The sequence below is a fragment of the Rhopalosiphum maidis genome, chromosome 3, assembly GCF_003676215.2.
Source record: "Rhopalosiphum maidis isolate BTI-1 chromosome 3, ASM367621v3, whole genome shotgun sequence".
Lineage (NCBI taxonomy): Eukaryota > Metazoa > Arthropoda > Insecta > Hemiptera > Aphididae > Rhopalosiphum > Rhopalosiphum maidis.
The window spans coordinates 24,513,764-24,529,425 of record NC_040879.1 but is presented as its reverse complement, the minus strand read 5'-3'; the positions used below and the strand labels follow the sequence as shown (position 1 = coordinate 24,529,425).

Genomic DNA, 15,662 nt, shown 5'->3' with positions numbered 1-15,662 from the left:
ACATAATGTATACGCGCGCGTAACGGCCGTGTACGTATGGCGACCACCTCGCAGCGTTTGTGATCGCAAAACTCGTGAAAAGAAAAAAGAAAACATTATGCACGCGACACGCGATTCCCGTTTCCGTTTCCGAGGCGTCTCGGTCGGGTCTCATTATTTCGTAGAATGTCATGCCGATCGCGGTTACGATGTCCAGTGGGTGATAAATAAGTAAACCTGCCACCATCTACCTACGCCCAAAGGTGCCAATCGCCCATAATAACCCGATATGATACATCGTAGCTACCCGTTCGATAATAATAATTGACTGTGTAGTAGACGTGTCGATCTCTGCCGCCTCCCGGTAAACGTATAAGTAGTAGTGGTAGTTGTCTATAATATATATATATCTTAGAGAAAACAGTTTCTACACCAACAAATAGATACCCACACGTTACGTACGTATAATGTACACGTAAAAGACGTAATATTATAGTAGTGCCGGAATGCATAAACAATCACTAAACACATTTTAATGAATCCCTTTTACACGATTTAATGGCCCTGTGATTGATTCATTAAACCGTATATCAAACCAATAATCATTAAATATATTAATGTCTTATTGCCATCATTAGTTAATTAATATATCGGTCAGTTCATACAGCAGTCGATTACGGACGAATTGTGGTTTGGGTTTTCGCGAAGTCTTATTTTCATGCTGTCATGATAAAACATTGTCTTTTTCAATATTGTTAAGATTTCAAATATATTTACAAAATCGTAACTATATCGCAATAATAAATGAAACTGCCAATAGTTATAGTATAATGATAAAAATTATAATATTATTTTATGATTTATGTCTCTATGTTACTGTAAATTTTTCTTGTAAATTATGTATATAGCTTATCGAATAGGTATAAATTAAACATATTTTACTATGAATTTAGATGTGTTAGGCATTTATATTATTATGTCTAATGCAATTTTAATGCCCACTAAACATGTCCCTCTAGGTCTAGACGCTCGAGTCTAAAGAGTAGAAGTGATACACAATTATTTATTATTCAAACCTATATTATTATAATTTCCATTATATTTTATATATCTCTTACAGTCGATACTGTCGATATCTCCCTCACTTATGAAACTGAAAACGGTAATGACCTTTATCGCGGCTATTAAACTATATAATATATATGTATTGTGATTCGGATATAACAGCTTTTACATTTACAACTCTATAAAACTAAAGAAAATAACTATAAAATATATTATATTTATTTTTCGTATCAATTTAAATTTTATGATAATTAATAGAAATATAATAGTAACGAAAATTTAAGTTTTTATAACAACTTATAAAGTTATAATATGAGATACTTTTGCGACCATTTGCTCTAATATATAGCTATAAAATATTATGATATTTTTTTCTAGCGTTTTGTTAGCAATGACTTTCTTGGTAGACTGTTAGAAAATTAAAAAAAGTCTTTTCTAAAGGATAATATGTGTAATTAGTAATTACTTTTATAAATTATAGAGATGTGAAATTGAATATTTTTATTATTCCGTAAAAAAGTAGGTACCTGTTATACATCATTAAGAAACCAATAGTTCCTTCACAAGAAATTCAAATATTATTCAAAATTAGTTTTTATTCACTACCTAAGTTATTCTATGCAGGTTTTATGAATACAAATTTGTTACTTAGCTTAGATGCTAATGTTATTTAATATACGTAGGTAGTTAATAGAAATAAAAGCACATACTCCTATTACTACAAATTTTCATTACGTCATAATGAAAATTAAATTTATGATTTAATCTCCTACTACATTTTTCTATATTAATGTATATAATTTATAGGTATTAATAATAACAAAATAATATTTTCATTGCCACCAAACTATATACTCAACAAGATATTATTATAATTATGCATAACGTATCATAAAGTATTATATTTAAGTTATGTTTAATATTGTCGATACCAACCAATAGCTACTGTGGCAGCCGGTTTATGTTAATAAAATTTAAAAATAAATAATAAAATATTTTACAATTGTTTAATACAATATATTATAATAGATGATTTTTAGCCTGTGTGTAGTATTTACTTAACTTTTATTTTTTATAAATCATATGATATAGAATTACAATATCACAACGATTTTTTTTTAAATAAATGTCTATCGTCGGCCTCTATAGACCTATAGACTATACAGTGAGTAGTGACAATATTATGTTAATGTATCCATACCCGGCATACCCAGAACGTGTTTCCCCTTATTTACAGTTTACACTGTATAAATGTGTATGATATAGTATATCGTATATGTGTTTATACCTAGACATATTGTTCATTATTTCCGGAGTTGAATTACACTAAAAACTAGAGTGAACCATAATGGCGCTGATGAGTAGGTATTATAGTCTATATATACCTTCCTATAATCAATACATTTTTAAGGAAATCCCTTCATTCGTGTGTGTTGACATATTTGATTACCACTATACGAATACATATTATATATATAATATTATTATACAATATTATTTAACAATTCTTTCATTATGAACGTGTCAAGTCAAACAGTTAACAATATTATTATTATATGCTCATATTCGTAATTAAAGTAATTGTATTGTTCCAACTGTTCCAAGTGCTCCAACTTCCAATCCATTATTCTAGCAAACGCTACTATCCAAAATTATTAAAAACGCTATAACACTATTGACAATTGTCTACAACATTTATTATTTTTTAGTTTCTATTACCTATAATATCCTTTTTTCATTATGGGTATTCAAATTTTAAACCTATTCGTTAATTATTGTTAATTGTAACAAATTATTGTAACAATTAACAATAAATTATTGTCTAAATCTTATTATTGCCAAAATATTAAAAAGTATCTATATGGCTATTGTGGAAATGTGGCTATATTATTCAACTAAACGATTTTATATAAACTGAGTACTGAGCATTGAAACTAATGAAGTGTACATAGGAATGACATCATCGTAGGTAGGTATGTGATGCGTGCAGTACTGCAGTATATGTATAAACTATACTTTACGAGTATATATTATATCCAAGTATTGTTATACAAGTTTAGATATGCCTTTTAAAACTATAATATAACCGTTAATATAAATCAATATAAATAATGTAGAAGTTTAATAAATCTTTAACAGCATCTTAGAATAAAAACAGTTATTAAAACAACGATATACTAAAAATGTTTAACGAACATAATGTAGAAAGACTAAACATATACCTAAGATTAAAGTATATAACTATATAGTGTACGTGTTCGCATTCGCCTCTCCTATTCATTACAACGATACATTCATACGATGACATCAGCTCCTCTGGCAACATGCCACTTGTTATTTTTATTACTGTTTAACAACTATGAAGGAAGCGGTAGAAAGTAAATAGTTTATAGATTTAAATAATTTAATATTATTTTGTTTTCGTTAAATTAAAACAATATTTACAATTTACCCAATCAATGACCATGAATTAATGTCCATATAGTATGTCCCAAAAGTACCGTATTACCCTAAGTATCTCCATGAAACTGTAACATATCAATACATTTAAATGCAGATTTTTAATATAGTTATCCATAAGATAATTTCAACTCAATGGCATACATTTTTTCTCGATACGATACTTTCGGGACGTACATATTATATTCTTATATTTATTTAGATGTATAAAAATTTACGATTTTAAGACACACTAATTCAAAAAAAAAAAAATTATTTTATTTTTAAAATACACACTGTAAAATGTTATATACAATAAGAAATATGAGCTGACAAAAATTAATATTGTATGACCTAAATGAAAGATGAAATTATTCTGTTACTAACTTACACCTTATACACAAAGGTTTTTTTGATGTTCTTTATAGTTTGTCGTAAAGAGTTTCCAAAAAATATTTTAAATAAATAATTATTCCTTATGTTGATTAGAAAATATTGACAAGACATTATAAGACACAAATGGTATTTGATTAGATTTCTACACGCCTAGGCTGTACAGAATTTTTTAAAACTTATAAATAGTTTTTGAGAAAAATGTATAATACAGCCATACAGGTATGTGAAGGATTTATACCTTGTGGCTTAAAGACAGTAAAATTTTCTATTGAATTTACACAAAATATCTACTTAAAGTTTAAATAATGAATAAATTAATAAATAATATGCACTAACTGTTACATATTTTTTGATTTTTGTACATAGCCACACTTGGTATTTTTTTTTAGGTTTGTTTTTAATGTTAACTTATAATTGTATAGAAGTTGTGTTGGGTACTTACTAACCATATTCTAATAATAGTTATAAGTTACGTTATTTTAAAATTAAACTTAATTTATTTTATAAATAAATTGTATAATCGAATGTAATGATAAATACTTTATTATAATCAAAATTTTTACTTCGAGATTGTAAATTATAATAAAATTTTTATAAAAAATGTGAATTTGTGCGCATAGATAAAAGATGCTTGTATAGTTGTATAGCATATTAATAACAACAAAAAATTATGTTATCTTATTTATGTTTTTCTCATAATAATATTTATAATATACGTCTGTATAGTTATATTAGATATAGATTGAATAGTGAATAATAGTTCTCGGGCTGTATACATATATTACTATTTACTACCATAGGTCACGCGCGCTTCGAGTAATCTGTTTGACCATCATACACATTAAAATGTAATTTTGAATAAAATATTACGAAATTATTTCTATATTATTATAACCGTACACGGTCGTGTTATTGTCATTACTCATTATGTGTAGAAGTTATTGTTTCACTCAAACACTGAGATCGGAATTCGGATGGCTCTTGAAAACGACAACAATATAATAATTTAATGTCGATGAAATAATAGTAAAATATTATAGCATACACCATTACTGTGGTATTATATATAGTAATCCCAACAATATATAATAAAATATTATACATTTCTTTTTTTCAAAACAGATTAATCATTATCCATTGTTTTAATAATATAAACACCGGATGAAATACAGAAAAATTTTGCTGCCATTTTCACGGTAGTACCTATAATATAAGATACCTAATAATATATTATGTATCAATCCTATAAAAACTATAAGATAATATTTCGTTTCTTTACAATAATAATAAAAAAATTACAACGTCAGACTTCGTGTTGTATTATTTACCTAATCTACTAGTAAATATTGTTCAGAGATAATATAAGTTCGAAGTTGATCAGTTAAGGATATTGTACGTCATAGTACAAATCGTATTAACAAAACACGAAATGAATGCTCTATAGTCTATAATATGGACAACATAACTGTGTACGCTGAATCAATATACTGTATATATATATTATAACATCCCCGTTACGTACCTAATGATAGTTACGCGTGTTGAGGTTATTATCATATATATGATGGCAATGTCATACCATATGTGTTATGTGTACCTATATTATATATGACTGTATATAATGTATATACGCGAATTTATAAAAAATAGTATAAAATGATCGTAATAACGGTGCGCAACGATATTGTCTCCGTACTCCGTAGTCACTATAGCGAAGTACATATCGGAGACTTATAACCGGGGATGGAGAGGAACCCTGTGTGGAATACCGTCTGATCGGGCATAGTGTTCGCCGTCAGCATCAGGAGTTTTTCGGCCGCCAGCGGATGCCAAATCCCAAATGTACACGTCACGTCGACTTTTTCGTGATAGTAATGACATCGGTGTGTCATTCTTTCGGACGGTATGAACTCGAACATGTTGACGACCGTGCATCGCGGCAACAGCATTGCTAATCCTATTAAAATTGAAAATAACATAGTATTATATCCATATAGTTATATAATATATATGTATGTATTTCATATATAGGTAGGACGTGCGTAGGTGTACCTATAATAATACGCCACCGTGTACGTTTGTAGCATTATGTCGGTAATTAGTATAAAGGTTTGAACATGTTTATTATTATATATTATGTGTATATATAGAGTATAACTGGAGGATTTGACGAATTTATACTGAAATCATATCTAAATATACCTATTGTATCTTTTCAGGTATGTATATATATATATATATTTAGCGAATGTGTCAGAGTGTTAACATGTGGTATTTAATTGCAGACTATTGTGCTTTTATAATAAACCTATTATTTGAAACGTATAGTCTACACACGATACATCAGAGGTTAAAATATATATTATTTCGTACTGCACACTTTATACTAGACATTTAGACCAGGGGTCTCCAAACTTTTTTTATTCGAGGGCCATATAAAAAAATTAAATTTCTTAACTACCAAGCCAAAATTATATAAACCCGTGAAATTGTTAATTGTAAAATGTATATTAAATTATTATACAGCTATAGTACGGATAATAATGCCTAACACGTCATGTGACACATGATGAGGAGTGAATTTGATAATGATTTCTGATATTATACGTATTTTTTGAAATTATTCATCGTCGTTCAGAGGACTGGATAGTCTTGATAAGACTCCGTTATCGTAGAAGCGCGGGTATCATCATTACATTATAATATTATATATATACAGTATAGGATATCTGACGTCTCAGATATTTTAAAAAGTATACATTAAATATGCCTATGTCTCTACCCAAATATCAGCCTGAGTGTTTAGTACTATAAACAGCAGATTTAGTTTGTTCATATTTGTTTGCTATCATGCTAATAATCATATAAATAATTCTGATTAAAATTGAAATTTTTTTTTTGTAAAAGAATAAATAACTAAAAGATTATTTAGTTTATTTTAAGCTATTATTATTTTGTTAAGCGTAGATAACTATTTTTTGTAACTATAGATTATCTACGGCTACTTAATGATATATTTTTATCTAATAATTTTTATTATACGGATCGTTGAATATTTTTTAAGTTTTCAACTATTTAATGCTCGTCATCACACCATAGAGTAATTACTTAAAAAAATTACTTACTTTAATTACTCTATGCATCAAACACACTGTGGTAAAAAAAATATTAGATATACATTTTATAATGTCATTATTATTTGGTTGGATTTTATGATATTTTACAGATACTTGTATGATTTAAATGAACTAAAGATTTCGATGTATTTTGTGAATGTTTGAAATATTTTTGGAATATACATATTAGAAAATTTAGAACACGTATTCAGAAAATCATTTTTTTTAAATATTTGAATATTCATTCAAAATACTTTAAAAAATATTTTACCTAAGTAAGTATTTTAAATGTTTACCTACTCATTATTTATTTAAATATATTATTGACTTGTCATAATAGGTACAAATAAAAATAAAAAATCGGATTACCGTATAATACATTTTTTAGTTCCATATTATATTATATAGTTAACTTGTTTAAACTTGTCTATTACATGAGTGAATTTAATTATAATATAATATATATATGTATTATATAAGACATAAATTTATGAATTTATAATATTTACCTAAAAATCCCGAAGATGGAGGATTACGTCTTATATGAGCTGTAGTATGATCTTGTATGTAATCCCATAGACGCCACAGATATTGAGGATGAACAATATGAAAATTTGACTTCGGATTAGATTTTCTAAATGATATGTAATTGTTTATAAAGTTATGTTCGGGACTCTTAATCCACTAAAGGTAAACAAACAAAAATTTAAATCAAAGAAAAAGTCGATTAAACTAACTAAACATAATATTATATAGTTTCGTTAATGTATGATTAATTACTTCGTCAATTGAAGATGTGTAATTTGATGGATCCCACATCAAAAGTTTGAGCCGTTTGTATAATGGTGATGATACAAATTGAAATTGTGGTTTAGTGACAACTTGTGAGTTTAAAATACGTATTGTTGTCTTTGAGCCAACATCTTTTTCATATCCTTTTGTCGGAGCGTTATTGAACCGCAACACCAAGTCATGTTGGTCTAAAACATGAAGATTAAACTTTTACATATTTTTTTTTTATATATTATATGTTTTATTTTACTATGCATATTATTTGACGTTATTATATGATTTATTGAAAAGCTATTTTGGAAGATAAAAAATAAATAAACTATATTATTGGTATTATATATAATTAGTGTTGTTATTATGATACTTTAGTTAGTTTTTAAATAATTTTAATAGTCAAGTTAAAAATCTCAAAAAAATATTGATCAATAAGTTTTTTCAAATAAGAATTTGAAATACACTTTAATTACTTTTTTTAGTAGTTTATTTATAGTTTCTCTGTCTAAGTTTAATTTTAAAAGTATTTTTTAGAAGACAAGAAGACTGTTTATTATATAAAATATTAGCCCATGATTTTATTCTAGTATTGCCTTCGAATGGATGATTTCATTCATAGGATATTGTTGTTATCTTTATTGGTATTCATTACGCAATTTCGATAGGTACACTCGTTTATTATTCATTCACGCGGACGAGTGTGAATATAAATTATTAATGACCAAAATAATCCGACAACCTATTTGTTATATTCTACATCTATATTATGTGTGATTGCTCAATAGAAAATGTGTTGCATTTTTCACCTATAAAGTGTCCGAGATTTGAATTGCGAAGTGTAGCCGCATTGGATATGATTGCACAAGTGCCGAATACTTCGTTATCGTCAAATAGCGGTACATCCGGAATATTTTTGGTCAACAAATGATCAATGTCATTTTTTTCTAATGTTCTAAATTTCTCCACACTAGAAGCCATATTGCACGTCCAGTCGCTTTTGACGTTATTCGGTGCTTGCGGTCTATACGGAACATTGTAAGGGTTCTCGTTTTTAACGGACCCGTAATTGCTACTCTCCTTCATTATTACCTGCCTTAGACGGGCAATAATTTTATTTTTGAAATTAAATAACCTGTAATAATATATACACATTAAGTCAGTAATTTATACGGATAAACATGCACGATATATATTATATTATATAATACGACCATAGAGGCATAGACCTGTATACTCAGTCTATGAATACAACAAACGTTTAATTACTTACACGCGATGTTTAAAAATATGTAAAAAAATTTATATTGTCTAGAGTATATTTTATACATACCTACTTAATCTATATTATAGTTACCTATTGTTTGTAGGTAGTTTGAGTTATTGTTTAACAAATGTAACACAAACAAAGATAATGGGTTTAGCTGCTTAATACTTTAATGACCACTGTTTATATAATTCGATTAAGATTTAAACAAATGATAATCATTTAGATAAAATATTATTTATTCATAATCTCATTCAAATAACTATGGTACTAGTAATCTAATGGTCATCCAAGATCTCAAATTTTCGTATCTAAATAAATTTAATTTAAATTACTCTCAGTAAAACATTAATTTTTCATGAACATTTTATTAGAAAATTCTTCAATTGACATCTGGATTTATCTAATATCTATCCATTTTTTAATAGAAATAAAAAAAAAAAAAAAGTAATAAAACGATGTAATTTTACGAGTTTTTTTATATACGTGTTTAGGAAATAACTACCGAAAAGTTAATTAAAAACGGTAATATCACGATTTCGTTAAATTCAGTTTTGTCATTTTTTTGTAGTTACAAAAATAATGGTTCTTATAAATATAGACATTTACAATTATATTATGACTTACAATATAAATATAAATTATATTTGGTATATTTTTTAAATTATTTTGCAGTTTTGAAATACTTACTCAAATGTTAAATTTCGAAATGTTTAATAGACGCTACATCAACATTTGTTGTTTTTATCTTAAAAAACATATAATACATATAATATAGCAAATTGCGTTTAATTGAGTCAATTCTGTGTTGTTAACTTTAAAATATCAGACTGCAGATTTAACCTATCTATTATCAAACTTAAAAATTAAAGGTAAAAACATCTGTGTTCTCTCGCTGATTTTTACAATATTTTAATTTTTAAGCTATGAGTATGTTAAATATTAAATTATAAAAAAATTGAACATAATTACAAATTTCTAAAATTGTTAACTTAAGATTTTATTATTTTAAGACTTAGCAAATTATAATACGTATAATGTTAAAAGTATATCGCTCTAACTAAATAATATTAAAAATGTGTTGTAGAAGTTCAATATAGGTACTTCTAACTTATATTTTATTCAGAGTTACGAATATTGAGTATTAAATTTGTAGTTTCCCATTTTATATAAAATCAATCCAATATAGTTTAAAAATTAAATTGCAGTTATTATAAAGTAATTTTGAAATTGAATTTATGTAGTAAAGGTATTCATATTACAAAAATATTTATGGTTGTTTAATAGTTTATTCAGAAATATTCTGAAATAACTACCAATACTTGTTATATGTATGTATTTAATAAATTTTAATAATATTACTATAGTATGCTACAGTTGACGTCGACAAGAAAATTTGTTATACATTTAAAATGGGAGTTTCAATTACAAGTATTTAAAATAAAAATCATTAAAAATTTAATACAATTCTATTTGGTAAAAGTTTTAAAATTTATTTTTTTTAAATTACATATTGGCGCTTTATGTCTACTACTACATTTGGCAGTTTGTATAATGTATATACTGGAAGTCCATGTTTATAGATATATATTATGTATTTATGATCATTCAGAATAGTTAATTTTGTTAGGTTATTCCTGCTGCACCCTTTTAATTAAAAAATATAATTTAAATTTAAACACTTAAATGTATTTAAATGAAAACGTATTAAAATTAATTACCATTTACCGTTTTCGTAATTCGTTTAATAAATTTAGATTACATTTCAAATTATCGCCTACTGCACGTATAGTTTATTTTTAAGTAAAATCGATTTAAATAAATAATATAAATATAATATAAATAGGTATACCTACAGCTTTTGCTTTATTGCTTTCTCGTACACTATAATCATCATAATATGATATATTTTCTGTCATTCAAGTGTATGTGTATTAGTGTATATAATTGCTATACAAACATAACATAAATATGTGTAGTATGAACTATAAACATATAGGCGTGTTTATATTACCCGAACCATGCATGACCACTCTGATCGAGGCCAAGTCTGCAAATTTAAATGAACTCACAATATTTCGGATTTTTTTTTTGTGCGGTGAGCATTGGCGCAACTATGGAAGACTTAGGGGGGCTTAGCTCACTTAAAATGTATTTTAGCCCCTCCAAATTGTTTTGATTATTTAGGATTTAATAATAATTTAAGCATAAGATAGTGAGGTACATCTTGTACAATATGACGTAGAGAATTATTGTAACAGAATTATTCAAAAGTAAATTGTATAAAATATAAAATATTAAAGTTTATTTTGAAATAAGATCAATATGTAATTCAACAATAATATTTTTATCTAATAAATATTATGCGAGAATGTGGCAGCGACCAGCGGCAGTGGTCACAATATTTTAGTTTTATTTTGGTAATTAAAAATGGCCAAAAAAAAAAAAAACTATTTAGTTACCTAGTATTTTTAATATACCAAAAAAGTATCTAGACATCTAGTGGTACTCTTATAGTTGTTACTATTGAAATGAAAATAACTCAGACGATCCTCCTAGTTTTTTTGGAAAGCATAAAAGTAAGTAAATTAAATTAGGTATTTATTTGGGAGGCTGCAGCCCTCCTAATATTTTATACCTAGTTTCGCCAATGACTGGTGAGGGAAACGATTTTATATATCAGTATATTTCCCAAACATTATTCTTATGACAGATCTGCGAAATAGTTCCAACTTCTAAATTCGCTTCTATGCGTATACCATAACATTTCTTATAATAAATATGTTACCTGCCTGATTTTTTCCGTCTTATCTAGAAGAGCTTCACTAATTCGCATTAATGGATTTCCGTTTCTTTGATGAGCGGTTGTGAAATCGCCTTCGTCATAATACTCGACGTAAGGCTGCTGTTGTGTGTAGGTCAACTCTTGAGATTGTTGATTTTTGACGCTTATGTGACGCCAATATTGTAGCCAAAGTAGATAGATGTATCCGCACATGCCTAAAAGTACGACGTTTAAAAAAAACCATACTGTCAGTGCAACTGAACGCATTTTGATCGAATATTAGTGGTGTGATTATCTGAAAATATAATTAATAAAATATATAGATAAGAGCGATAAGACTGATTAGTGACCAGGGATAGATCTAGTGTAAAGATCAACGGAGATAGAGGATCATTAATTTAAATACACTCAACATAAATATATTTTATTTAGAACATTTTTATATATTTTATTATAAACTACTAAGTCTATTAGTTTCGCTTATTGTTAAATTATCATTTAGAAATGTTGTAATAAATTTACGGATATACAACAAATAAATAAAAAAAACTGAATAAATTTAAGTATGAAGTATCATTATAATTTTAAATTTCTCTTATTTTTATATACACTAGATTTTGATAAGTTAGATGAATGTATTGGTTTGATTTTACAGATGATGTATATTTATTTTTTATTTTTTGTATTTCTAGACCATTTTCTACTATTCTATTAGAAATAATAATATGTTCCGCTTTGATGGATGAGGTTTCTGGTAGAAAGTTGAATCTATAGTTTGTATACTTTTGGTGGTCAAAAGTCGATGTTTCCTATTACTTATTAAAATAATCAAAGAAGGGGAGATATAAGTTTTTAAATTTTAAAATTGTTATTAAAATAATTGTTTGGTATCTGTGATTATAAAAAAGTTGGACCATTACCATAGAATTGTATTTTTATTGTGATTTATCATTCAATTAGATTATTCAATTTAAACACATCCATTATTATGACTTACTAAACTACGATGCAAAACTTGATACATACTGTACAATATAATAGCTTAAAGATTTTGTAGAAGATACCTAGGTACTTGACCGCTTTTTTAAAACTGCTTTTATTTAAAAAGCTATAGCTATAATTAAATTATTAAATTAAAAATTTCTTTAAAAACATGTGGAATTGTTTATATTTTGTGAAATGTGAACTTTGGGAGGAAGTGGCCTAGTTTCCTCTGCCAGTGGCGTATCCAGGGAGGGGGCACAGGGGCAGAGAGAACCTCTGAAACCATCCCTGTTAGTCGTAAACTATCGTCATATTAGTGTTTTTTTAAATAATAAAGTGAGTTCTAAATATTACGTGGTTTATTGTTTCATTTTGTTTCTATATTAAATAAATAATTGATTATATTACCATCGTAATAGTATAATTATATTAATTAAATAAATAATTAATTATATACTATAGCATCTATATTACATCTTAATAGTACCTATACCATAATTTATTTTCATTATTATTTTTCGAAAAAACGGATCTTACAAACTGGTAAATTCGTACAATACGCAATAGATAATTAAACTCATTTATTAGATGTTCAGATTTCATGTAAAAATTATACTGTATTTTGGACAATGTGTAAAAAATATAATAATATTTATCACATACCTATTATAACTATATACACGTAAATATAGGTAAATTAGGTACCTACCTATATGCAGGCCTTAGGTTTTTTGCCACCCTAGGCAATTCTAATTTACCGCGTCCGCGGTAAACGAAATATTATTATAATATTATTAGGTATTTTTTTTTTTTGTATTTGTTGAACAATGAACATACTAATAATATAATAATTAAATCATTTTGGTTTATTTGAAATTTGCCGCCTCTATAAACTAGTGCCGCCCTAGGCGGCTGCCTATTTTGCTAACGCATTGAGTCGGTCCTAAGGTATGTATTATGTATATAACTAACAAATAAAGCCTATCGCGCAGTTTCACGGTATAAGTAGTTTAACACAATGAGTTTTGATATGATATCTAATTTAGTAGTTTATAATTACATAACAAATAATATTGTCTGATATTTTCATTTTTTTAAATAGGTAAGTACCACAAACATTACTTAAAAGGTAATTACTAATTATTAATTATAAATATATAGTATTAAAAAATAACGATGTGTAACAACGATAGATTTAAAATTATCATACATTTTTTTATAATTGTTAGAAATAAATAATAATATATGCTCGTAAAAGATTAAAATCAAATTTCATATTATAATATCAATTTTTTTTTACTAAATATTTTAACCACATAATTATTTATTTATTTTATTGTTTACCTCGGTTTTTGATTGCTATTTTACGTTTTTTAAACCTTTGGTTAAATCTTACTATTTGAAAATAGTTAAAAAAAAAAAAAAAAATGTACATCGAACAAAATTGTAATACTTCAATACGCGTAAAAAGAAAAATGTTGTTTTAATCAAAGCATACTTTATTTAACTGTGGTTAAATTTATATTTTAACAATCATAGTTCTAAAGTATAATTAAATTCATATGTCGATACATCTGAGTATCTATCCGGTCATCTGGCTATTTAAATTTAACTATGATGATATAGGATATTAGACCATGTTGTAAAGTCAAGACCAGAAATTAATTGTTTGAAATCTATAAATTGTTACTGATCAATTTATACAAATTTTAAATAAAACGATGTACGACAATATTTGTCTTACGACGACGACGAGTTTACAAGACACAAAATAAACATAGAATTCCAATTACTTTTTCTAATTACATTTATCACACGGCACCGCGCGTACGCATAATTGTATTATAATCTCGTGGATATTGTAATATTATTATCAGCAAGTGTTAATAGTGTAATTACACCTACCTCCTGTACCGTGCGCATCAATGTACATATAAATCACACGCGAATTAATTGGCAGTTAATCGCTAGTGTATAACGTATGGACGACGTGACTATAATATTATGATATCGTGGAATTCGCACATTGTTCCGATGTAAAATAGTAATAATTCCACGTCGGTATACGATGTTAAAGCACTGTACTCGGATGCGGTAGTCGTGCGTATGATAAGCCGAAAAACGCTTTCCATCGTGGTGAGGTTATAGCACAGCATCATCGCATAGAGTACGCAGGATCAATAAACCGTACTTGCGCCATCCGAAACGCGCATCTGACACTACATGCGAGCGGCCTGCAAGCACATATAATACGCGGTGGTGTATTATAAACATACAAGGGGAGAAGAAATAATAAATGAATTTATTAGTTATTCATGTTACAGTGACGATGCTACTATTAATATGCATGTATTAATAAATAATGTATAACACGACCTACAGCAATCTCATATTTAATTTACATACACGCACATCCACTACAATAACACAACAACAATGCCAAAAATTGATAAACGTATAGGTAATCTAAAATCGTTTAAAAATAACTAATAATAATTATATTGCCATTTCAAAATAATTATAATAATATCACCATTATCATCCCGTTATTTTTCCCTTACGAATATCATAAATATTTTTACTTTAAAATTATAAACGTAATAGTATTGCTATATTATATTTTTATGACAAAAATATTTTACTACTATTTAACAATATTTTTTGTAATAGGAAAAGTCTGTGATTTGCGAAGTAACATTAATTTAAGAAGTTGATTTTATTTTTGTTATTATTTACACCGAAATAAAGAAAGGTACTTTTATTGAAAAAATTTACTTATAAATAAACAATAAATAAATACATATAAATATATAACATAGTGTACAATATCTATATTTTTAGTTTTTTT

The 15,662-nt window shown here is 26.6% G+C and overlaps 1 protein-coding gene across 2 annotated transcripts; it reads right to left on the bottom strand.

The window, feature by feature from the left end:
- Positions 1–3,782: 3,782 nt before the first annotated feature.
- On the bottom strand, positions 3,783–14,955 carry LOC113556114 (beta-galactoside alpha-2,6-sialyltransferase 2). Of its 2 annotated transcripts, none has more exons than XM_026960873.1 (6): positions 14,720–14,955; positions 11,838–12,125; positions 8,588–8,913; positions 7,776–7,975; positions 7,505–7,679; positions 3,783–5,836 (listed from the first exon to the last, which is right to left on the bottom strand). In XM_026960873.1, exons 2-6 carry the CDS (start codon positions 12,095–12,097, stop codon positions 5,586–5,588), a joined length of 1,212 nt encoding a protein of 403 aa, XP_026816674.1. In that variant the 5' UTR covers positions 12,098–12,125; positions 14,720–14,955; the 3' UTR covers positions 3,783–5,585. The 2 variants fall into 2 exon arrangements, with proteins under 2 accessions (XP_026816674.1, XP_026816675.1); XM_026960874.1 differs by having other exon boundaries at positions 11,838–12,045.
- Positions 14,956–15,662: the final 707 nt, after the last annotated feature.

What these genes read in the sequence shown, in the direction of transcription:
- LOC113556114 (XM_026960873.1), bottom strand. Translation starts at nt 12,097, where the DNA reads ATGCGTTCAGTTGCACTGACAGTATGGTTTTTTTTAAACGTCGTACTT. An exon ending in AAATCTCGGACACTTTATAG is followed by an intron (nt 7,976 to 8,587) that starts GTGAAAAATGCA and finishes TTCATGTTTTAG; the next exon opens with ACCAACATGACTTGGTGTTG. An exon ending in ACACATCTTCAATTGACGAA is followed by an intron (nt 7,680 to 7,775) that starts GTAATTAATCAT and finishes GTTTACCTTTAG; the next exon opens with TGGATTAAGAGTCCCGAACA.